At 38.5% G+C, this 25,328-nt stretch overlaps 1 protein-coding gene across 1 annotated transcript; it reads right to left on the bottom strand.

The window, feature by feature from the left end:
- Window positions 10,263–17,795, bottom strand: LOC109838194 (cysteine-rich receptor-like protein kinase 2). Its single transcript, XM_020406655.1, is given in 10 exon segments — window positions 10,263–10,871; window positions 11,051–11,201; window positions 11,320–11,434; window positions 11,437–11,547; window positions 12,083–12,235; window positions 12,238–12,289; window positions 12,495–12,591; window positions 12,593–12,714; window positions 15,553–15,739; window positions 17,590–17,795. Coding segments are annotated over 10 exon segments (1,482 nt in total). The 3' UTR covers window positions 10,263–10,583.

The following is a 25,328-nucleotide window of genomic DNA, read 5'->3' as shown; positions in this document are numbered from 1 at the left end:
CAAGAAAATAAAATCTAAACTACAAAGCATAGAAATAAATCCTAGCACTAATAAGCAAGTTAATAAAAAGGAAATAAAAGAGAAAAAGGAACAGAAAATGCAAACGGTGCTTAAATATTCTTCATGGCTCCATCTTCATCATCGCTAAGCAAAGAGGAAGAAATATTTAAAGTGGTGAAAAAAATTTATTATTATTGAATTGCAACTAAAGTTATAAATTTTTGGAAGGCCTTCTCAATTAAAGAGTAGCCCTCCTCTCGCAAAAGGAGTTTTACAAAAATTTTCATGACACCCTCTATTACCGCCTCACTCTGCTAAGCCCATATTTATAGTAAACCATCAGTGAATGAGAGCGCATTATATTGAAATCTTATGCCAAAACCATTAATTTATAGCTTTTATGATTCGTAAGCAAACTGCCCAGGCGTATCGATACCAGCATCCGATATGGGTATCGATGCTGGGCATGCGATACGGGATCGATGCGGGCATCGATGCCCCGCTAGATTGGATGTTGGCATCGATTGCGCTGCCTGCATTCTAAGCTGCTGTCCGCAGACTCGCTCTTTCATATGGTTGCTTGGGCTTGGATCTGGGGCTTTTTGCTTGGGCTTTTTGGGCTTGATATTTCTTTTAATCCTTGCATCCTTAGCTTGGGCTTTTTGGATAGATTGGAAATTGATTTTCCATTGGCTTCTTGATTCCATTTTCGTTCATTTAATCAATTTGGGGTTTTTTGTTGAGAAGATTGGGTAAGTTGAGTTTATTCTGTCATTAACTCTGGCAATTAAAAGATTAAAGCAATTATTAGTGGTATATTTATTCATATAAAATAGATAATGAGGGTAATAAATTGTATATTAAAAATGTGATATCATTGTGTGCTGTCAGCGGAAATTTCCCGGCAGAGTATGCATTGAGGACAATGCAAAATTTAGGTGTGGAGGTGGGAATTAGTTATTTTTTTCTCTTTATTTTACATTTTTAGTTACATTTTCCCTTTTTTTCTTTCTTTAAAAAAAAATTATAAAAAAATATCGTCACTTGCCAAATTGATAGAGTTATGTAATAATTGATTTATTTGATAAATTTGAAATTTTCTAATCCCTAGTTAGTTATTTACTTAAGTTCACCTTTTATGATAACTCTAAATAAATTTCTTAAGAAATGATTTTCAAAGTAGTATACTTTACTTAAGCCTTAACTTGAACTTTTATTTAAAATAATGAAATTTTTGCATGCTTAACTTAGAGTTGAAAATAATTTTTCAAAGTGTCTTGATTTACATATTTTTCAAAATATATATACATATACAAAAAAAAACGTGCGAAAAATGGGCACCAAAAACGAAAAGAAAAAAAAAACTCTTGAATTCAAGGTGATTCTATCTTATAAAGCCTAAGCTGACCGAGTAATTAAGCCCAAGGAGTATTTCCATACTTAATGACCTAAGCCCATTTGGGTTGGGATCCATTGGCCCAAAACTCGTTAAATGGTCACTTAGAAAGCCCGTTAAAGTAGAAAAAAAAATCACCAAGAAAGAAAGAGTTAAAAAAAAAACTAATAAATGTTTTATAGTTGTATATATGGTCTTGGAAAATATTTTAAATCAAGCAACTTGAAAATTATTTAAAACAAAGAGTTAGCATGTTCTTTTCAAAACTTTTAAATTAAATTTCTAAGTTTGGCTTGGTTTTGTATTGCTACAATGAGAAGATTTTCTTAAAAATATACCTTAGAGTTATATATAAAAATGTTTTCTTGAGTGATAACTGGCTCCAATTAGATTATCTAAAAGTTATCAAGTGAATTTAGTTATTTACTGACTTCTTTAATTTGGCAAGTTGACTGGTTTGTTTGTGTTTGTGACCATTGTAATAGTTTTTTAGGATCCCTCGACGCGCAGTCCTAGAGCTGACGAGAGGAAGAGCTAATATCCCACTTTGATGGGATATTAGGCTTTCAGATTCTTGTTCCCTTTGAGAAACAAGAATTCTTATCGATCTTTCTCTCTTATTGTGCACCAGAAACTCTGCCGAAATTTCCGCTGCGCACAACAAGTGGTATCAGAGCCCAGATTCCAGATCTAGGGTTTGGTTGGAGGAGTAGATCAATTTGGAGGCCCGTTTAGGACTTCGTTGGTGATAAAGGTGGGATCTTTTGGTAAAGACTCTATCTTTTAGTTTGGATCTATTCTTTGTTCGTTGGTGTGTAAGATGTCGGGGAAAGAAGGTGCTTCGGGTGTCGAGGGTGGTGCTTCTGGCGCGAAGACCATTCAGAGTTTGAATATCCACTCTATGAAGATAGATGTGGAGAAGTTTAATGGCACAAATAATTTTGGATTATGGAGATGCGAGGTTTTGGATGCGTTGAACGCGCAGAATTTGAAGAATACATTGGAGTTAGATGGCAAGCCAGATGAGAATAAAGAGAAGGTTTGGAAGAAGATGAATCGAACGGCGTGTGGTGTGATTAGGTCTTGTTTGACTCAAGATCTAAAATATGATGTGATGAATGAGACTTCTGCGAAGAAGATTTGGGAGATTCTCGAAAGCAAGTATTTGACCAAGAGTGTGGAAAATCGCTTGCATTTAAAGAGGAGACTTTATCGTTTCCAGTTGAAGAAGGGAACCTCCATTAGAGATCACATGAACCACTACACAAAGCTTCTTGCGGATTTGGCGAATGTGGATGTCAAGATTGAAGATGAGGACAAGGCGTTGCTGTTGTTGAGTTCCTTGCCCGACGAGAAATATGAGACCTTCGTTCTTACTCTGATTAATGGGAAGGCATCACTTTCGTATAGTGAGGTCACTGCTGCATTGGTGAATTATCAGCTTCGGAAGAAGGATAAGGAGAATTAGACTAAGTCGGTAGCAGAGGCGTTGGTCGCAAGAGGGAAGAATCCAAACTGGAAGAATTGGAAGTCACAGTCTAGAGTAGGGCATCCTACAATTGGAAAAGATCAGTGTGCTTGGTGCAAGGAGACTGGTCATTGGAAGAAAGACTGCCCAAAGCTCGACGAATGGATGAAGAATAAGCAGAAGGGAAAAGGGAAGCAACCATCATCAGAAGCAAACATCGTATCGGATGGTAATAATTCTGACTCTTCTATTTATTCGCTTTCTATCAGTCCTACAGATAGCTATTCGGAGGAATCTGAATGGATGTTGGATAGTGGTGCGACCTATCATGTGTGCCCTAGAAGGGAATGGTTCTCCAGTTTTGAGAAGCTGGTGGATAGTGGTGTGGTGTACATGGCTGATAACCGTGCATGCCAGATCCTTGGGATAGGAAGAATTCGCATAAAGATGTTTGACGGGACTGTTAGAGAGTTAAACGATGTGAGATATGTTCCTTCTTTGAGGAAGAACTTGATCTCGATTGGAGCTTTGGTTGGAGAGGGTCTGAAGGTTCGTGTTGAGGACATGGTTCTCGAGATTGCGAGAGACTCTCGTATTTTGATGAAGGGCAGAAATAACATGTATTACTTGACTGGAGGTATAGTGGCAGGTGAAGAGCTGACGACTTCTATTGATTCGACTAGACTGCGGCATTTGGGGCTTGACCATTCCAGTATTGATTCCTCGCATAGATTGAAAGAGGGTGTAAAGACCTGTAATTTAAAGTCCGGTGAACATGTTGATGTGAGCAAGAAGACCAAGGTGAAGTGTGGCACCTCTATTCACCGTGCTAAGGGTCGTTCTGGAGGAGTTCATGTGGATGTTTGGGGGCCTTCCAAGGGGGCATCATTGGGAGGTAATAGGCATTTGGTTTCCTTTGTTGGTGATTGTTCTAGGCGTGTTTGGGTTGCAACCAAATCCCATTTGAAGAAAGTCCTAGTAGTATCCAACAGATTAAAGAAGTGTGTAATAGACAGAAAGGTGAAGGTACTCCATTCTGGTGGGAGGTACAAGATGGACCTATTTCTGTATTGGAGCCGAGCTCACGGCATTTCGAGACACTTCGTTGGAAAGGAAATCTTAGGGCACCTAGATAGGGTGAATAATTCGAAGAATCGTGCCTTGTTGGAGGAGGATCGGTGTTTGTGGTCGAGCAATGGTTTGCAGAATAGGTTCTGGACTGAGGTTTCGACATATTTGAGTCATCCTATTAAAGAGTTGCCAACTGTTGCGATTGGAGGTAAAACTTCATTAGAAGATAGGTCTGGTAGTGTCACTTTGGTTGAAGCTTCGATGAGGGAGCTAATTGACTCTCAGCAGGTGGAGAGTTTTGGACAGACCTTAGAGGTATCGCAGCGGGTGGAGACTGATGCTACTCCACATTGGGTGGGGATTTTCCCACATACTCCAGGTCATTCTGCATTGGTTGGGATTCCAGCTGAGGTGACACAGCGTGGAAGTCATTTGGATGTTTGGAACCTCAGGTAGAGGTGTTTGATTCGTTACACTTTGAGGCCATTGGAGGTGCTATCAGCCGCAAAGTTGATGATATTGGAGAAGGGTTGCGAACTCTTCTACTGGATTGAGGTTGTTCGCGGCCATTTGGGTGAACTACGTTCGGCTTGATTCCTTGGGCAAGAGGATACGTAGGCAGTCTTTATGATGCAGCCGGTTTGGATTTTTGATGGGGTGAGATCGATTTGGTGAGTAGACATCGACGTTTGGAAGAGTGTTCGCACTCCTATTTGGGTCTCTACTTGTTATGGATTGAGTCCGTTGTCGTGAATTATTTCACGGCGTACTGGACACAACAAGTGGGACAGTTGGATGCTTTGGTGTCGGCTCAGTTTTGGGAAAACTTCACCGAGGTGGAGAATTGTGAGTGTGGGGCCCAAGCGTGAATTGTTTCACGTGAAGGTTGACGCGTGAATGAAGAGCACATCAAAGCAAACCATCTCTCTTATTGTCCAGCGGTTTTTAGTTGTATCTTGGATATTTGTTCAAAGGCCCACCCGATTAACCAATAGGCTATAAATAGGAACATTATTTTTAGCCTAGGTTTTGGTGCTAAGGCTGAGGGGAAAACGGCAGCAAGTGCAAAGGAGCAGAGGCGGGTACAAGGAAAAACAGAGCGGCGGCTGCAGCAAAGAAAAAAAAACCTTAGGGATTTGTGAAGAGAGTTTTGTGCAGTCTCTTGTGTTTTCTTTTGTGAGAGATTGAGAGATTGTTTGAGGGTTTAGATTTGAGAGATTGTAAACCCTAGTTGTATTCTCTCCTTCTAATAGTAGATCTCCCCCTCCTTGCCCCGTAGACGTAGGCAGTTTGCCAAACCACGTAAAAATTGGTTGTTTGAGTTTGTGACCATTGTAATAGTTTTTAGGATCCCTCGACAGGTCAGTCCTAGAACTGATGAGAGGAAGAGCCGATATCTCACTTTGTTGAGATATCCGCTTCAGATTCTTGTCTCCTTGGTGAGACGAGAATTCTTATTATTGATCTTTCTCTCTTATTGTGCACCAGAAACTCTGCCGAAATTTCCGCTGCGCACAACACCTAGTTTTATAGTTTTTTAGTAAATATTCAAACAATTGGGTTGAATGTACTCATTTATAAATATAATATTACATAAGGGTTTTTATGTTTCTATTAATAGTTTTTATATATTATGTTTTTTAAGGGGCTAGTTGTGAAAGGAAATTTACTATGGGGTTTATTGGAAGTGGAAAACTAATATAAGAGAGAAAATGAAACCCTAGCATCATACCTTCAGAAACCGCAGCCAATAAAAAAGAAGAATAAAATGAGAAAGAAAACATGTTGTGGCCAGAGAAGAATAACTGAGGAAGAAAAGGGGTTATATTATTAGATGGACTAACTTTGGAAAAGTGAGTTGCCAATACTCTTTCGTAGTAGATTCTGTGCTCTCTACCACTCTTCTTATGAGATCGAGGTGATCTTTTCAACATCAATTGGCAAATGCTTTTGCTGCTTTGTCATACTTATTGAAGCTTAGAAAATAATAATAACTCAAATCTCTTCATAGGAACGACACATGGGAGTTTGTCGAGCTTCCAAAAGGACGGAAGACAATTGGTTGCAAATGAGTGTATACGAAGGAAGAGAGCATTGAAGGCACTCCCATGAGGTTCAAATCTAGGTTGGTTGCGAAAGGCTATGCACAGAAGGAAAGTATTGATTATAATGAGGTTTTCTCTCCGGCGGTGAAGCATTCTTCGATTCAGATTTTGCTAACTTTGGTAACACATTATGGTTTAGAGTTAGATCAGTTGGATGTAAAAACAGCATTTCTTCATGGTGATCTTAATGAGGAAATCGATATGACTCAGCCATTGGGGTTTCGAGCTGCAGAGTAGGGTAAGTTGGTTTGTACAGAGCCAGATTTAATTATCACATGCAGTGAGCATGGTTTCGAGATACATACACGACCCCGGTCCGGGTCATTGGGATGCTGTGAGTAATTGTTGAGGTCATTCGCGACCATTTTGATGAACTACGGGTAGCTTGATCCCTTGGGAGAGGGGGTACGTAGGCAACCACATTGGTGCAGCCGGATTTGGAAAGACGACACATTGATGCTCTTGTTGGTGTCGGTTCAGTTTTGAAAACACTTCGCTGATGTGGAGAATTATTGGATAGCAGGTTCCTAATCTATTTTGGTAATATGTTATTGGGGTTCCTAAACTATTTTGGTAACAGGTTATTAGGATTCCTAATATATTTTGATTTTGGTTTTAAAATTCCTAGTATGTTTTTGGTTTTAGGATTTCTATATATATGGAACGTTTTAGAAGAGAAAATTAGAAGAGAGAATTAGAGAGAGAAAAAGAGTCTTTTGAGCATATTGAGAGGGATATATGTGAGGGAGTTGAGATTTTTAGTTATGGTTATATTTGAGAGATTATGTGAGTTGTAACATGTTGTATTTCTCCTCCATATAGTAAAAACTCCCTATCCTCTCCTCGTGAGCGTAGACAATTTGTCGAACCACATAAATTCTCTGTGTTGGTTTGATTTGTGAGCATGCTTCCGCACGGCGCGCAACAATTATGAGATGGAGGAGGTGAAGCGTGTTTTGAATTGGGGGGGGGTTGTGTGTGTGTTAAAGAATTGAAGAGGATTAGTGGTATAATTAGTTGTGAATTAAATTTAGTAGAGATGGAAAATTATTAAGCGAGCCTCATGTGCTTTAGCCCTTGCACTTTCACCTTCAAGTCAAAGTCAATCCCCTTGGAGACAACCCACTTAACATGTAACTCATAGCTAGTCATTAATCATACATAGTTAATAAAGATAGTACATAATTAGAAAGACTCTATCATAATCATTTTTACTCAATTATATAAATGGATATTTTGGATGAAGTAATTGAGTGATTATTGCATTCATATATACTCAACTAGTTAGTGATAAACTCGATATAAGAGTTCCATAAACCATTCTCAAAGACAGCAATTTGTCAGAGATTATAACTGGGTAAATTTTGCAAAAATTCCCAAAACTTTTATCCAAAATCTAAAGAAAAGGGTTTTTCTATGCGAGTCCCTTAAATCTTTCATGTTTTTTAAATTAATCTCTCGAATCATTGAAAATCCTATTAGGCCCCCAATTCTTAAGTTATCTGGAATTTTATCCCTTCAATCAAGAGTAAAAATAATAATTAGAGTGACTAATTTAAAATAACTTAGTAGAAGTGTGTGCGCGCATTTTTTTTGGGTTGGGCTAATTTCAAATTGAAAAAAGATTTAAAAGACTAATATCTAGAAAACCACAAACAAATACCATTAACTTTTTTAATACTAAAATAGTGATCAACGACAGCTAATTTAATCAGCCCATTTCATATTTTGAATAATTTTGGACCCCACATAACTAATACATCTACTATATCGGATAAGGTTAGTAGATAATAGGGTAAATATCAGAAGGGAAAAAAACTAACTTTTATATTTTGTTAAAAAACCCTTTTAACTTTCAGATTTCATCCCCTAATTTAGGGAGTTTTCTCACAAAATCTCAAAGTTAAAGGGGTTTTCTGATAACCCCTAAACTTAAGAGGGGTGTTCTAATATTTTAAAAGTTAAGGGTGTTTTTCTGACAATCATCCAAAGTTAAGTGGTTTTATGATTTTTAGCCTAGATAATAATAAGAATGGTTTACACGTTTTAGCCTCAAGTTAACAAAATCTATGTAGGATTCGCATAGCTCATGATAGTTTTCTATTTGCACTGTGAGGGCTGTTTGTTTGTCCAAAAAAAGAGGGAAATCAAAGAATAGGAAACATATTTCTTAGAAATTTTATTTTGAGGTTGTTTGGTTGAAAAAAAAAAGAAGGAAATTAAAGAATAGGAGATGGGGATGAGATGAGTTGTCGTCGTATTATTGGATGATGTGAGTGATTTTTTAAGAAAACTTGTTTTGATGTTGTTTGGTTGGCTAAAAAAATAAGGAAATGTATTATAAGAAACCTATTTCCTATAATATGTTCTTTTCTTGTGTTTGGTTCATTCTTAAAAATAAGAAAATAGATAAGATGAGTTGTCATTATATTATTGGATGATGTGACCCACACTTAAGGAAATCAATTTCCTTGTTTTTTTGGAGGAAATGGGTGGAGAAGAAAGTTTAAGGAGATGAGATGAGTTGTCACCATATTATTGGATGATGTGATTGATTTTTAAATATGAGATAGGATGAGATGAGATGAGTTGGATGATGTGATGATAAAAATAATATTTTATTAGATGTTGGATGATAAAAGTAATATTTTATTGGATGAGTTGGATGATAAAATAATATGTTATTAGATGAGTTGGATGATAAAATAATATTTTATTGAATGTTGGGGTAAGTTTGGGGCTGTTTGGTTGGTTTCCTAAAAACCAAGAATAGGAAATGGGAGTATGGAAATCTCCCATTTCCTATTTTCAACCATTTCCATCCCTAAAACTTACCCCAACATTTAATAAAATATTATTTTATCATCCAACCCATCTAATAAAATATTATTTTATCATCCAACTCATCCAATAAAATATTACTTTTATCATCCAACATCTAATAAAATATTATTTTTATCATCACATCATCCAACTCATATCATCTCATCCCATCTCATATTTAAAAATCAATCACATCATCCAATAATATGGTGACAACTCATCTCATCTCCTTAAACTTTCATCTCCACCCATTTCCTCCAAAAAAAACAAGAAAATTGATTTCCTTAAGTGTGGGTCACATCATCCAATAATATAGTGACAACTCATCTCATCTCATCTATTTTCTTATTTTTAAGAATAAACCAAACACAAGAAAAGAACCTATTATAGGAAATAGGTTTCTTATAATACATTTCCTTATTTTTTTAGTCAACCAAACAACCTCAAAACAAATTTTCTTAAAAAATCACTCACATCATCCAATAAAATGACGACAACTCATATCATCTCATCTCCTATTCTTTAATTTCCTTCTTTTTTTTCCAACCAAACAACATCAAAATAAAATTTCTAAGAAATAGGTTTCCTATTCTTTGATTTCCCTCTTTTTTTAGACAAACAAACAGCCCCTTTTTAGGGATGGAAATGGTTGAAAATAAGAAATGAGAGATTTCCATGCTCCCATTTCCTATTCTTGGTTTTTAGGAAACCAACCAAACAGCCCTGAGAAGACACCTGTGGAGGAAAAGATCACACTGCCACAAAACAAAGGCCAATAGAATCAAAATCCAAGTTTGCTTGATCTTTGAAAAGAAAAGAAGTTTCTAATTACGTAAGGACTTAAAACTTACAAAAATCCAGTCAATCGTGATGATTCGACTAACTAAAGATCAAAGGAAAAGGACTTACTGCAAAAATATAGACAAGTTTGGTTCCAGTGAACATGCAAAAGAGCCATCTGTTCACGGAGGACTTGAATAAAGCTTTGACATTGGAAATTATAATACAAATCCTCATGAAAGTAGAATACCCAAATCTGAATTGTCTTGAGTAAAAAATTAAGCTGGCTTATACTTGTTAATTGTTCCATAATTTAACACTGATACAGCATTTAAATTTAAATTCCTATCATATTTTTTTTTAAGTTTCTTTTATTATGTTAATTGCTATACATTGGAAAATGCTCATTTTTAAACTAAACACTCAAACCACTCTTTTAAATCATAAATTTTAAATTGAAAATGATCTTAAAATAACCAAACCCATATCTAACGAGTTTCAAGAAATGGACATGAAGTGTAGGATATATGTCCAAGAAGCGTCCAACAAGTACTATAATCAAAATATGTCTCATATAATTGATTAAATGTCCGAGTAAATGTATGCATATATCTAAAAAGTGTCCATAAAGCTTGCGCATGGGTGAGTATCGGGTACGAGTACGGCTTCACGATACAAGTACCAGGTAACATAGGATCCCTCCATATTTCTTCCACCTTCACTTTATTTCCAACTTTTAAGTAGTCCTTATGCAGCAATATATATACTTTTCACAATCCCAGTAGATAATGTATGTATACACTGAATCAGACATGGTATCTTCATACACATTATACACACACACATATACAAATTCTCCTTCCCACCTTATAATGTTTATCCTTATTATGTGTGCATATATTTGTACTAATAATATGCAAGATACACTGCATAACAGTATTCACTTGGCAGAAACTTGAACAAAGGAAACTGTTGCTGTCGATGCATTTTTATCAGAACCGCCATCGACACCAGCGAAGGTAGGCTTCGTGGGATGTAGAAGAGGCCTGCTTTCACTCAGGAGATATACTACTACGTCAGTCATTGTCGGCCTCAAACAAACTGTCAACTGAGTGCACAATAGAGCTATTTGTATTATTCTCATTACTTCATCTATGTTATGTGTATCGAAACAAATGGATTCATCGACTAGCATGATTGAATCACCACTCTCGTATAGTTTCCATGCCTGTTTAATTAACCGGTAGAAAATTAAAGGCGAAATTCTAAGTAGTTCACTATGAAAACACAGGAAAAGAGGAAAGGAAAATAGTAACAAAATTTCAACACATTGCAGCTATGGAAGCATACTGGAACTAAATAATATGTTGAAGACATGTTTTATTATGAGAGAACAGTTGTGATTACCCATTCAAGGAGGTATTGAGCTTCATGTTCAAGCCCTGCGGCATTGATCTTTCTTCCGCTAATTATCTCCAGGACAACAACTCCATGGCTGTATGTATCAACTTTCTCAGATAACTGGCCATGAATAGCATACTCAGGTGCAGTGTAACCCCTGTACAAATATCACAGTTTATATAAGAATAATGAGACAAGACAAAAGGGGGAAGTGATTGAAAAAATGTATATGAATAACTCAGCAAATGGACATTGTTGGACCAATTTAGACATACAGCGTTCCAGCAAATTTGGTACTGAGGTGACTTTGATCACCAGGTGGAAGCCTTGCAAGCCCGAAATCCGCAATTTTTGGCAGGAAATCATCATCCAGTAACACATTGCTAGGTTCTCTCTATGTATAATGCAGACATGGAACCCTTGATGCAGATATGCTAGCCCCCTAGCCATGCCAAGAATTATATCAAATCTTTGTTTCCAGTTGAGAGTTCCAAGTCTTTCACCTGTGAAAAAAGGCAGGGTTTAACTCAAGAAGCAAGATGAATAAATAAAACAAAACCTACAGACATCAGGTGAAGAAAAAGGATATTGTCAATATTTTTATAGGTTAATCGTGGATAGACCCCCAATAAATCACTAAATTAAATAACTACCCCTGCAGTTATATTGTTGCAAATAAACCCCCTGAAAGAGTCCTATTGTTGCGGATAGACCCATGTACAAGTTCAAGTGTTGCAGATAGAACCCCCCCCCCCCCCCCCCAAAAAAAGTGAAAACCTATCATTGCAGACAGACCCTCTGCAAGAGTTCTATGGTTGCAAGTAGACCATCTGAGTAAAAATCTATTGTTGCGGATAGGCCCCCTGAAAAGGTCAAAAAAATTTCAGGGGATTTATATGCAATAATAGAACTACATGAAAAGCAAGTTCAATTTGGCAATGGTACAAGGGGCCCCACCGCAACTAGCCGTATTTTGTATGAAATAACAATGATAATCAAATTATAAGCTGCTTCATTGGTCAAGCTGAAAGACAGTACCAAATAAGAATTTATCTAAGCTGCTATTTGCCATGTACTCGTACACGAGCAGCAAATCAGGACCCTTGCTAGAACATCCAAGAAGGCGAACCAGGTTTCGATGATGAACATTGCTTATAAGCTTCACTTCGCTCTCAAAACCCGCCTTGGGCACTGAGCTATTGACAATTTCTTAACAGCCACAAGCTTACCATTACTTAAAACACCCTGTAATTTCATCAAAGCAGAAACACAAGACTAAGCATTTACTTTTATAAGGAAGATACTGACATATCTCCTTTCTGATAGATAAACATAGTGATATATTAAAAACAACTATTTCCTTCTCATTCTTTCCAACAATATACGTCTGAAATAAACAACTCTTAAGTTTCTACGCCAACAATTATAATGAAAGTATAGGTCCCCTTACTTTATATACATCTCCAAAGCTTCCTTTGCCAAGTTTAGTTTCTTCACTAAAATTTTTTGTAGCAGATTTCAGATCATTGTAATGGAAGTTAAGATCATTGGAATTCTGTTGCCCCCAATATATCACCAGTACAAAAGAAAATTAAAAGGTTATCATTGGAAGCTTGTAAAGGGAAGAATACCTGGTCCTTGAAATTCTGTTGACCTATTCTCTCAATGAACTAGACAGACAAATATAGCTCTATACTAATCATTGGAAGTCCGGAAAATTAAACAGTTAAGGTGTAGCTTTATACTCATCCAAATCTACACTTGTTTTCCTATGTTCTAATGCAAAGCAATTATAGATTGGACAAACCTACTCAGTGATTCCAAAATACAGAAATCTATTGTTATCTGTTAACGCATAAACAGTAACTGAGGAAAATAGGATATAGAATCCTTACAAGTGACAAACCCATAGTATTATTAAGCAATGACCGAAATGCTTAATAAATACTGTGAGTTGTAAATTAAAATTATGCCCTTGATTTATCACCTGTACGAGCCTTCTTCAGCTTTCTAGTCCTGATCCACAAGAATAACACAAGGCAAAGAAGACAAAGACCTATAACTCCTCCAGTGACTCCTCCAATAATTGCCCACTTGTTGCTTGACCCCCCTGATGCAAAATTACATTCAAGTCACTTAAAGCGTCTATTGTTAGATCCAAGTTCTGAAAGTCCATATCCTCCCTTACATATAGGAAACTGAGTATGAAGACTGAAGAGACTTATGGCAGTCACATGATGAATGTTGTCAAAAATAAAAGATAGAAACATGAAATTAATAGTTTTTTCTTATTCAATTTATTAACGGGAAAAATTATAATTTCATACATTCCTTAATTTCTGGAAAAAAAATCTGAATATACTAACCTCTAATGAAAGAATACATGTCAAAAATTGTTCAGCTCAAAGAATCTCGTGACAACAATATTATGTTTTAATATTAGATAATCTTTTTCCAGAATAAGTAGCAAACCCAGTTATAGTTCATGTCCAGATGAAATTGGGGGTGGTGACGGGTGCAGATAACCCAGTAATGCGATCTATATCCAATCCAAATTTTCAGAGTAAGATTCTTAGAATCATATTGTTTGATAATGTATGTTGTTATGCAGACATTGCAGAGTGTGGGATGTGGATCCTAGAAATAGAACAGCTTTTTCTTATCCGAAGATGATACAGACATTTGAGAATCCAAGCTTCTGTTGTTGTAATACTCTGTATCTAGTTATTTAATTTTTGACTGAGATCTCATGTTTGGCGCCATCTCCATACCTACTCTTTTTTTTTTAAAAGAAGAAAGAATAAGAAAACATGTTTTATATTACTAAGAAAGTGAATGAAAACTGATTTATGTGCAACAAAAAAGAAGTCATCCTCCTCCCTCAGGGATTTGGATCCTCTCAAAGTAGTGGAACGACCACTTCTTTTAATACGAGCGGTTGATTATTTAATGGACAGTGATGGATAATTGTAATCCATTCCAAAATAACACTTATCATCTCCCCCATAAATTGCACACGTTCCTATTTTACATTCAAAAAGAAAAATATGAGAAAAGCAAGTAGTAGAGAGGATCCAAATCCACGCGCCTCTCTCAGTACTCATACATATTATTCCTCATTTGGACGTAGTAGCCTAATTACCGAAATCATAACAATCTCTCTTGTCAAATAAACATTTCGCTCCATGTAGGACCTCTCTCTTATTAGGCTCCTTGCTTCCAATTGTGAAGAAAAAGATTTCATTTCCAGTACATCCATCCATCCAATCTGTCTGTCTATAAAATATCCCTCAATTTAAAAACATTTTTGCTTTTAACTCTAAAATCATTGTAATAGCTAATCTCTTTCTTATTTGTTTTCTTCATTCAATCTTACCCCCAATCTAAGTGTTAGATTCTCTAGTCAGAATATTTCATTATATTTTATTAAACTTAAGGGATTGTTTGGTTAGGGGATTGTAACTTAATGCATGCTACGGATCTAGAAAAGTTCATCCTCAAAATCTCATTTGTTCGCATACATATTGAAGAGAACTTGATGAAGGACAAATCCAACCAAAAAATTCTTGTTTGGTTGCACACGATCAATTTGTTGAGGATAATATGGTATAATATCTCTCCTTTTCCTTTTCTAATGAGTATAGATAAAAATCAGAGTGAAATCAGCATAGGTTTAGGGAACTATGATTGATACAACTATCCTACATGTCAGCCCAACTTCATGATACAAAAAATCCTAGCCAAAATTTTTATTTTAATAAAAAATCTGGATTTTAATCTTGTGGGTCCCATTTTTTGAATTTGAAGTTGAAAATTCTCCACCAAGTGTAAGGAAACAAACTACCCTATTCAATTATTTCATAAGTTGCTAAATTAAAAGTATCTTTGGGCTCTGGAAACCCCCCCCCCCCACCCCAAACTATCAAATTTGGCTCTTCATACCCCGTGGACTATTTTTTGTCTAATCTTACCCCCTAAACTATTAATTTCATCAATGCATCTAAGTTTACCCCCGAACTATCATTTTCCTCTCTAAATCCATTTAAAATACCCAAAATGAAAAGTGGTAATGAGGTAATTAAAGTGATTGTTCAAGGGGGTAAGCAGGGACAAATTAAATAGTTTTGGGAGTAGGGATGAAAAAATAGTTCAGTGGCAGTAAGTAAAAGATGAATTCAATAATTTAAAGGATGTGTATAGACTGAAAATAGTTCACAGAGTATGAGAGACAAAGTAAATAGTTTAGGGGGCAACTAGGGTACGAAGCCTTATTGTGCCCATAAACTGCTTAAATTTTAACGGTACTTAAATTTAGGGAACAAAACAAACTAGGTGAGGAAAAAATATATAGCTTGGAGGTATATATGAAAACTACAACATCAAATGAGAATTTTAAGAAGAAATATCCTACATCTTACAGTCATATTCATAATTAGTTCACGTGATTCCAAGTAATTCTTTTAAGATCAACAGTCTAATACCTCCCAAAAAAATCAACCTCTGAGTACCTCATAAAACATAGCATTCACCGCCCTCTGCTCGGACTCTGGCAAGCACTCATTCGCATTTGCATATGACGTCGTCAAACAATCCCTACACCCTCCTACACTCACCGTCCTCACACATTGCACCACCACATAAACTCTTCCTCTCCTTGCCGCCGCAAAGGACCCATCAATCCTCAGCGTCCTCAAACTAAAATCCCTCAACAAACCCTCATCACCACCAAAACCTAATTTCTCGCTTGAGTTCCACACAAACCGCCATTTTTCCTCTGATGGAGGCTTGGGTCAAGAGACGGGTGATTTTGTAGCGGAGGAAGCAGTCGTACGTGCACCTCTAGCGAGGCGACAGGAGCAAAGAGTGGAGACAGCAACGGAGAAGCAGGAGAGGCAATCGGGGGAGGAGAGGTAGGGGTAGTAGTAGAAGAGGGAGTAGACAGTATTGGTGGCACAGCCGAAGGCTATGACGGCGGAGGAGTTGATGAGGTAGGTTTGGAAGGGGAGGGATGAGTTGAGGGAGGAGGCTATAGGATTAGTAGAGGAGGATTGTCGGCGACGGTTAGGGTTATGAGAAGGAGGAGGAGGGTATTTTGGGAAGGATATGGTGGCGAGCAGGATGAGGACCACTGTTGGTTGTTAGAGGGTGGAGGGTGATGGGTGGGGTTTTATGAAGGAGTGGTGTTAGGGGCACACCCCAACCACACCTTCCACCACACCTCCTCTTCCTCTATAGTGCATTGGGTCTCACATCAAATTTTTTTTAAAAATTTGATGTAGGACTCAATGCACTATAGAGGGAGAGGAGGTATGGTTGAGATTGTGGTTGGGGGTGTGTCCCTAACATTTCTATTTATGAAGAGAGAAATGAATGTTAGGTTTTGGAAGACGTTGACGACAATGATGAGTAGCAAAACACAGAGAAAGAGATGCTGCAATCTGTTGTTCGCTACTGAAAGAGAGGTCGCGGTCTACCGTTCACTACTGCTTGTTCACACGTTTTTGAAGGTAGAACTCGATTAGTTTGGATACATTTTTTAACGAGCGGAGGCAAAGGGTTTGAAAGGTTACGATGTTAACCCTTATAAATTGTGTTTATTTAGAAATTACAGGGACATGTTATATAGAGGGGAATAGAAAAGAAGATAATGTAGGGGAACCTATTCATCCTGTTTAGAAAATTTTTAAGAGGAAAAGTGTTCCTCCTCATTCCCAAAGATTACCCTAGGAGTATGACTCATAGGCATCTTATCAGGCTCTTTTTAACGATCCTTCTTTACTCTAAACAAACATAAATTGCACCGTGCCTTCTCCTCCCCTCCTCCTCTCTCCAAACACAATTAATTTTATTTTGTTCATTTCCCTGTCATCCCCTTCCCTTGGGTTTACTTGAATCACTCGCCTCTCCTGCTATTCTGTGTATAAAAATGCCACAAAGTTTCCATTATGTAGCACATAAATACTACAAGTTGTATTTTGCAGAAAGAAATACCATAATGTTTTAAATTACAACAACAAATGAGAATTTTAAGAAGAAAAATCCTATATCTTACAGCTATATTCATAATTACTCCACCTGATTCCAAATAATTCTTAAGATCCACAGTATGATACTTCCCAAAAAAATCAACCTCAGAGTACCTCATAAAACATCCAGCATCCACCGCCCATCCCTCAGGGCTTGTTTGTATTAAGGGAAATGAGACAGAGCGGAAGGTAGGGTAATGTCTAACCTTGTTTGGGAATTGAGGGGTGAAAGCAAGGGAATGGAGGGGAGAAAACCCTAATTTTTCTACCCCCCCCCCCCCAATTTGGGGTGTAACCGGGGTGAGGGTAAAGAGGGGGAACCAAATAATTGTAGATGGATAAATTTACCTCCTATTTAATTTCTAATAACAACATAGCTTAATAACATATAAGAGTATTTATATCAATTTATATACATTCTCTTCCCTTGCCTTCACTTTATTACACTTTCTAAACGGGGTGAAATAAGTTCCCATTGATTCACTTTACTAATTTCTCAAAACAAGTTTTACAAGTTACCTTACATTCCCATAACTTCTCCTAGATTCCGCTAACTTTCCTTCACCCCCTCCAAATCCAAACAAGCCCTCAGTCTCCAGCAAGCACTGCTTCGCGTTCGCATATGCCGTCGTCAAACAATCCCCACACCCTCCTACACTCATCGTCCTCGCGCATTGCCCGCCGCATAAATCCTCTTCCTCTCCTTGTCGCCGCAAAGTACCCATCAATCCTCGGCGTCGCCAAACTCAAATCCCTCCAACAAATCCTCAACATCACCAGGAAACCCTAATTTCTCTCTCTAGTTCCCACAAACCGCCATTTTCCCCCTCATTGAGGTTTGGGTGAAGAAAGGAGCGGTTCTGTAGCGGAGGAAGCAGACGTCGAAGACGACCACAGGGCGCCTTGTGAGGCGGCAGGAGCGGAAAAGTGAGACGACGACAAAAGAAGGCAGAGAGGTAAGGCGGCGCGGTAGAAGAGGGAGTAGACATGCGCCGGTGCGCGTCCGAGAACGCCGTGGCGGAGGAGGAGGAGGAGTTGAGCTGAGATCGGAGATCGATGAAGGAGGAGTTGAGGGATGAGGAGGAGGAGGAGATGGTGGCGTTGTAAGGGCTGCAGTTATTGTAGAGGAGGTTTTTTGGGGGGGGTCGCCGGCGGCGAGGGTCAGGGTTAGGAGGAGGACGAGGAGGGGCATTTTGGGAATGATTTGGGAGGGTGGCGGATGAGGATCATTATTTGTTGTTAGGCGGGGTTCGTGGGGCTTTATGAGGAGGGAACTGAATGATAGTTGTTAAGCTTTGGAAGTCATTGATGACATGATTGAATAGCAAAACGCTGAGAGAAATAACAAAACACGATAATCTTTAGGGTGTGTTTGGATTTCAACCGGGTTAAGGGAAATTAAGGGAAAGAACAAAATTTTGAATTAAACCCATTTAATTTTTTTATTATAAAAATCGACTCAATCATCTTTTTATTAGCAAAACCGACCCATTTCGTGCCACGTTAGCAGCGTGGCCACGAAATGGGTCGGATTTTTTTTAAATGACGCCGCTAAATAGTCGGGGTTGTCAACCCCGACTATTTAGTTATGTCGGGGGGGGGGGGCCCGACTATTTAGCTATGGGCAAGATAAAATAGTCGGGGTTTCCAACCCCGACTAATTTAGGCCCCTCTCTAATTGGTCGGGGTTGGCAACCCCGACCATTTGGAAAGTCCATTTCAAAATGGTCGGGGTTCCCAAACCCGACTATATGGCAGAGACCTCTGGCCCAGTCGCCGAGCGGTAAAAACGGCTAAGTGACAATAGTCGGGGTTCACAACCCCGACTATTTGTTCACTAGGCCTGCGACCTATATAAAGGTCACGACTTCACTCCTCCCTCCTGTTCGGTTCCAGCCGCCTTTCTCTCTCATTTTCGTCGTTCTCCTCCTCCCAAACTCTCTTTGAGCCACGGATCGCAGCTTTCAACCTCAAGTTTTGTGCGGAATTTTAGGGGTGAAAGATCTAACAGGTACTTTCTCTCCCTTCCCTCCTCTTTTGACACGTAGAAATCTAGGGTTTTCTCTCCAAAACGAATTTATAGTGTTTGAACTCTATTTGTAGTGGTTTATTTAGAAATTTTATTCTTGTTGTAGTTGAAATTAAATATTTGGGGGCATAGAATACTCAATTTTAGGGTTTAGAATTTGAGGGTCAATTTTAGGGTTTAGGATTTGGGGGTTTACAGTTGTAATTGGGTTTTAGGGTTGTAATTAGGTTTTAGGGTATTAATTGATAATATTTTTAAATTTTTTGCATTTAAATGATATAATTTTGATTTGCATAGGTTGAACAGTATGATTTTTATTGCTTGCTCTTATGATGGAACGATTAAGTATGGAATGAATAATACGCCAATGTACGTCGGAGGGGTGACAATCCCGTTAATGATATCGGAATCATACAGTTACCTTGACTTGGTTAATGAATTGCATGGACTTACGACAATTGACCCACGAGATTGCCGGCTAAAAATAATATGCAATTGGCCGATAACTTATGATAGAACGTTCGCAGTTGAGATCTCAAACGATCATTCGATGAGTATTTTGTTTAATTTGAGCAAGTCACAACCAACGGTAGAATTGTTTATTGAAACGGTGCCACATAGTATGGGCCGAATATTCAACCCTCCAGGAGAATTCTCACGCATGTTAGATTTGGAAGTTGAGTCTGAAGGCTTCCTTTCTTCTTCGAGTGAAATACAGTGGACTCAAATTCAATATAAGGGTGGTGCACCTTCATATGAAGGTGATGAAAGAAGCGATGCCTCTGATGGTGAAGATGAAGATAGTGCACCACTTGACAGCATGCAATTTGTGGGTGAAGATGATGAAGAGAATTCGGATTGGCCAGATGAAGCTTATGTTAATAATGAATATGTTGAGTACGAAGAACCACCCCCCGACGAGTTTGAGGATGATGAGTGGGTTCGTTCTTCCACAGTACATGATATCCGCATTGGCGAAAGTTCATCCAATAGAGGAGATGAGGAGGAGGTCCCTTTCATAGTTGGTGAATTATTTGAGACTAAAGACCAATTGGTTGATGCTATTCGTGATTACTAAATCAAAAAGTTGGTCAAATTCAAGCAAATTAAAAGCAATCGTACAAGTTATGAGGCAATCTGTTTTATGAATACACAAAGGCAAGGTCGGGCAGAGGGGAATGAATCTGATTACGCATGTCCTTGGAAGTTATATGCATTTGCCGGAAAGAAACATAACGGGTATTTTAGGATCACAAAATACTGTGGTGTTCATACATGTAACAATCCAATGTTCGAGAGAGACCACAGTGGTGCCTCCGCCTCTTACATAGCTCGGTTGATTATGCCAAGATTAAAGAAGAAGCTTGAACTAAAGCCCGATGACATAATTGAGAGAGTGTCACATGATAAGCCAAGATTAAAGAAGAAGCTTGAACTAAAGCCCGATGACATAATTGAGAGAGTGTCACATGATAAGTGGGTTGAAATATCGTATATCAAAGCGTGGAATGCAAGGAGAATTGCGATGACAAAAATATTTGGTGGTTAGGAGAAGTCTTACGCGACTCTGCCTCAATATCTTGATGTGATCAAAAGAAGCAATCGTTTATTCTAAGTTATTGGTTGTTACTGAACATTTGCACCGTTTATTATATGCAGGCCCCGAGCATTACTATCGTTGATCACACTCGTGCACACTCGAGCTGGGAGTTGACCGATCCACATGTCCAATATTATGTCCGTCAAGCATGCTTCTTTGAGTGCTCACAAATTAAATGGGTGAGACTTGATTGGGCTCTCCTGACGGCACTGGTTGAACGATGGAGGCCCGAGACAAACACATTCCACCTGCGCCAAGGAGAGTCGACGATTACATTGCAGGATGTAGGGGTTTTGCTTGGACTCCGTGTGGATGGAGATGCTGTCACAGGTAGCGACGACTTCAACTGATCAGACAAGTGTGAAGCATTGTTGGGTCAAGTTCCTCACATGAGGGGTGGAAGGATCAAACTTGAATGGTTGAGAAACAATTTTATGAATGTTCCGATCGATGCGACCGAGGAGATCGTCAAGATGTATGCCCGTGCATACATACTTCACATGATCGGTACTATTCTATTCCCGGATTCCACGAAGGATTCGGTGCACGTGAGGTGGTTGCCACTCCTGGAGGATCTTGTGGATTGTGGGGGATTGTCATGGGGGAGTGCCGTGTTAGCGTATCTGTATAGGGAGATGACCAAAGTGGCTCTTGTTCAAAACAAAGAATTCAAGGGTTGTCTCACTCTGCTACAGATATGGTCTTGGGAGAGATTGCATTTGGGTTGCCCAGATTTGAGAGAGGCACGTGCTCTCGATGGCCATATTCCGTTAGGCTGCAGGTATTACTAAGTTATTTTTAAAAATATATGATTACATGTAATTTTAAACATTTATTTTAATTTATATTAACTCATTGTATATAAATTAGATGGAATGTATCTAGATCTTGGCATACCTCACCAAAGGGCCATGAAAACTTCTATAGGAACGAGCTCGATCAAATGGAGGACGAACATGTATTAAATCATAATATCTAAAAAATTTCAGTCATTACATAATTTATTACTGAAATCTGCTTTACTTTATCTTTTTATAGGTCAAGTGGATGCCATATGAACAAGTTTTAGAGTCAACTACCAGATATATGCACAGAAGAGCGGATGTGTGGCGTGCTCGCGTCCCGATCATATGTTTTGAGATTGTCGAGATGCACGTGCCCGACCGTGTGCTCCGACAATTTGGGGTACAACAACATATCCCGAGCCCTGTGGAGATAATAGAGAGAAATCCCAGAAAAGGTGCACATCGTCAAGATTGGGAACATATTCACAGTGCTTGGGAGGTGGGATAACAGGGAAGAACAGTTGGTGATGGAGAGGGTTGACGCACCTGACCTAGGTGTGTATTTACGGTGGTATTGGGGGATTACTCGCCGGTGGATATTTCAGGATAACAAAGCCCCTAAGGAATACATACCAAGAGGCCCAGTTGAGAGAGAGTTGGTAAGTGTATAAGCAAAACCTAAGGAATACATACCAAGAGGCCCAGTTGAGAGAGAGTTGGTAAGTGTATAAGCAAAATATACAGTTATCTTGTGAGTTTTATTTTATTATCATCCAAATCATAATAGCTTTCTTGGGGTTTTTATCGTATAGGTACAAGAGCTCGAAGAACTTTCTACTATGGCGCATGATGCAATCCGAACGGCTACCGAGCCAGGGCCGAGGAACACGTTCCTTCGCATGTTCAAAAAGATTCGGTCCGCTCTTCAAAGGACGCGTAATGCAAGACGAGATGGACGTGAGGAGCGATCAATTGAGTACGGTCGTCGCCGGTTCCGAGGACACACAGGGGTAGGCTCAAGCGGTGCACATGATGAAGTTTGCGACTCACAGCAGGCCTAAGCCGGATGTTCACAGTCGGTTCAAGTCGATGAGGATGTCATGCACTCCCAACTTCACACACAACGGGACGAGGAACTGATCCGAGCTCACGTCAAAGGTGAACATGTCAGGGGGAGAGGGGGGAGAGGGAGAGGGAGAGGGAGAGGGAGAGGAAAGGGAGTTGTATCCGATTGAAACTGAATATTATGTATCTGGTTGAGTATTGATAGGATGTTTGCGTTTGAAACTAAATATTATGTATTCGATTGAGTATTGATTATTAGTGTTTGAAACTAAATATTATGTATTCGATTGAGTATTGATTATTAGTATGTGAATTGCATGGTATGTATCCGATTGATTATGGATTTTTATTTGAGATTATTGATTGGTATGTGTGTTATTGTGATTGTGATTGCATTGTGGATTGATATGTAACAGCAGGAGTTTGAATTTCCAGCGGAGTTCGTATTTCCAGCTATGTTCAGCTGAAAGAGTCTGCCAAATGGTCGGGGTTGGGAACCCCGACCATTTTATGCACGAACACGAAACGGTCGGGGTTCCCAAACCCGACCATTTTATCGTAGCAAAATAAACATCATCTACCTCTCTACCAAATGGTCGGGGTTGCTAACCCCAACTAATTAGAGAGGGGCCTAAATTAGTCGGGGTTGGAAACCCTGATTATTTTAGCTTGCTCATGGCTAAATAGTCGGGGTTGCCAACCCCGACATAACTAAATAGTCGGGGTTGGCCAACCCCGACTATTTAGCCGCGTCATTTTAAAAAAACGACCCATTTTGTGGCCACGCTGCTGACGTGGCACGAAATGGGTCGGTTTTACTAATAAAAAGATGATTGAGTTGATTTTTATAATTAAAAAATTAAATGGGTTTAATTCGAAAATTTTTTCTTAAGGGAAACTAGGTGAGGGAATGGAAGGAAAGGGAAATGAGTTCCCTTTCTTTTGGTTACATCCCAATTTGGGGGGTAACAAATTTTATACTATTAGGAGGTGAACCAATGGGAACTAGGGTGAATAACTTCACCTCCTAAATGTTTCCAAACAAGGTGAATGGTTCTCCTAACTTTCCTTCACCCTTATTCCCCTCAATCCAAACAAGCCCTTAATCAAATAATTTGAAGGCTTAATTGTCCATCCTCTACATTGCATTTATGCGTGGCTAATTTGCATTAAAACACCGTAAAGTTTTTATACTATGTAAACACATAGATACCACAAGTTTGTATTTTGCAAAATAATAATAATACTATAAAATTTTATTCCTCTCTAATTTAATTTTTTTGTTTTATTTTTTGAGCGCTAAATCCCCAAATCCTCTTCTATTCTGCCCCAGTTCACTACAGAATCTTAATTCCCTAAAATTATTCTTGTTATTCTCAGTGGCGGAGCTAGGGCTTCCTTGCCCTGGGCAGCTGCCCAGGGCAAGAATGCGGCCGGCGATGATGGTGGAGCCGGGCTGCCAGAGGAGCTAGAGCTTGTGCTTGGGGTGGCTACCGCCGGCCCCGCCGGAGCGACATTACTTGGGTCCATTAGCTGGATTGAATGATCGAATGTGATAGGATTGAAGTGAAATTTGAAGAGATGGGGATCTTCAGTTTTATTTTGCTACTCTATGAAATTGAGAGCTTCTCTCAAATTGTAAGTGTATTTAAATCCAGCGACTGTTCTTCTCGGCCTCCTCTACTTCCTCTTGCTCAACACAATCCCTTTATTTTTCGCTCAGGGCAAAAAAAATTCTGACTACGCCACTGGTTATTCTACAATTCTCTGCTCTCGTCCCGAATTCGTTGCCCTAAACTTATTCTTGTTATTCTACAATTATTTGCTCTCGTCCCAAATTCGTTGCGGGCAAGAATGAAGTCAACCTCGAGAGTTTTAAACCTTTGTTCAAGTTACAATGAGGTTGACGAGAAGAAGACAAGGGTGTGCTTTTGTGAAGTATTACTGACGGGTTACTTGAGGGTGAAAGACGATAAAATTAAACACTTATGTAAAAATTGTGTGATGTCTTTTTTATTTTATGATAAAATTTAGTTTAATTAAAGGGTATTTTGGTCTATTTTCAAAATAAAACACTTATGTAAAAATTGCGTGATGTTTTTTTATTTTATGATAAAATTTAGTTTAATTAGAGGGTATTTTAGTCTATTTTTTAATGCTGTTGGAGGGTTTCGGTGGAGGAAACTTTATAATTTTCTATCTGTAAAATATAACTGATGGTATATATGTGTTATGTACTGAAAGCATTGTGGTAATTTTTTTGCCGTTATGGCTTTTACGTACGCTTATTTGTTTTTGTCAACATTTGTATAACCAAAAGTTTATACAACGTGCATTAACGCGAGAACCTTCCTCCTAAAGTTTCCATGCGACATTTGCATGCTAACTTTAGAACTTTTACCTTTTTTATTAAATTTATTGTTAAAACTACTGTAATTCTATTCTAAGTGTATTTAAGCCTACTTTGGAATTTGCTGTCAAAAATGAAAACAAATAGTATAAAATCTGAAATTAAAGGTTAGAAAAAACAGACATAAACGAGTGCAGTCGTGTTTTCACTGTCTTAGAAGATAGAGGACTCTCCTATCGTCCTGGCGCGATCGATCCTCACCCCCTAGTGGTAAAAGCCCCCGGAAAGCGGTCGGCCTCTGTACTCGGGCGAGAGTAGCAGAGCTTCTGCTTAGACGAAGATGGTTGCCCGTTCTGCTCAGACAGAGATGGTTACCCAAAAATTATAAGTAAATAGTAGCAAAGCAATTTTGAGAGAATGAAAGAGGCT

This window comes from Asparagus officinalis, chromosome 4 (genome assembly GCF_001876935.1).
Source record: "Asparagus officinalis chromosome 4, Aspof.V1, whole genome shotgun sequence".
NCBI classification, from domain to species: Eukaryota; Viridiplantae; Streptophyta; class Magnoliopsida; order Asparagales; family Asparagaceae; genus Asparagus; species Asparagus officinalis.
Note: the sequence above shows the minus strand (reverse complement) of the source record. Positions and strands in the feature narration are given on the sequence as shown.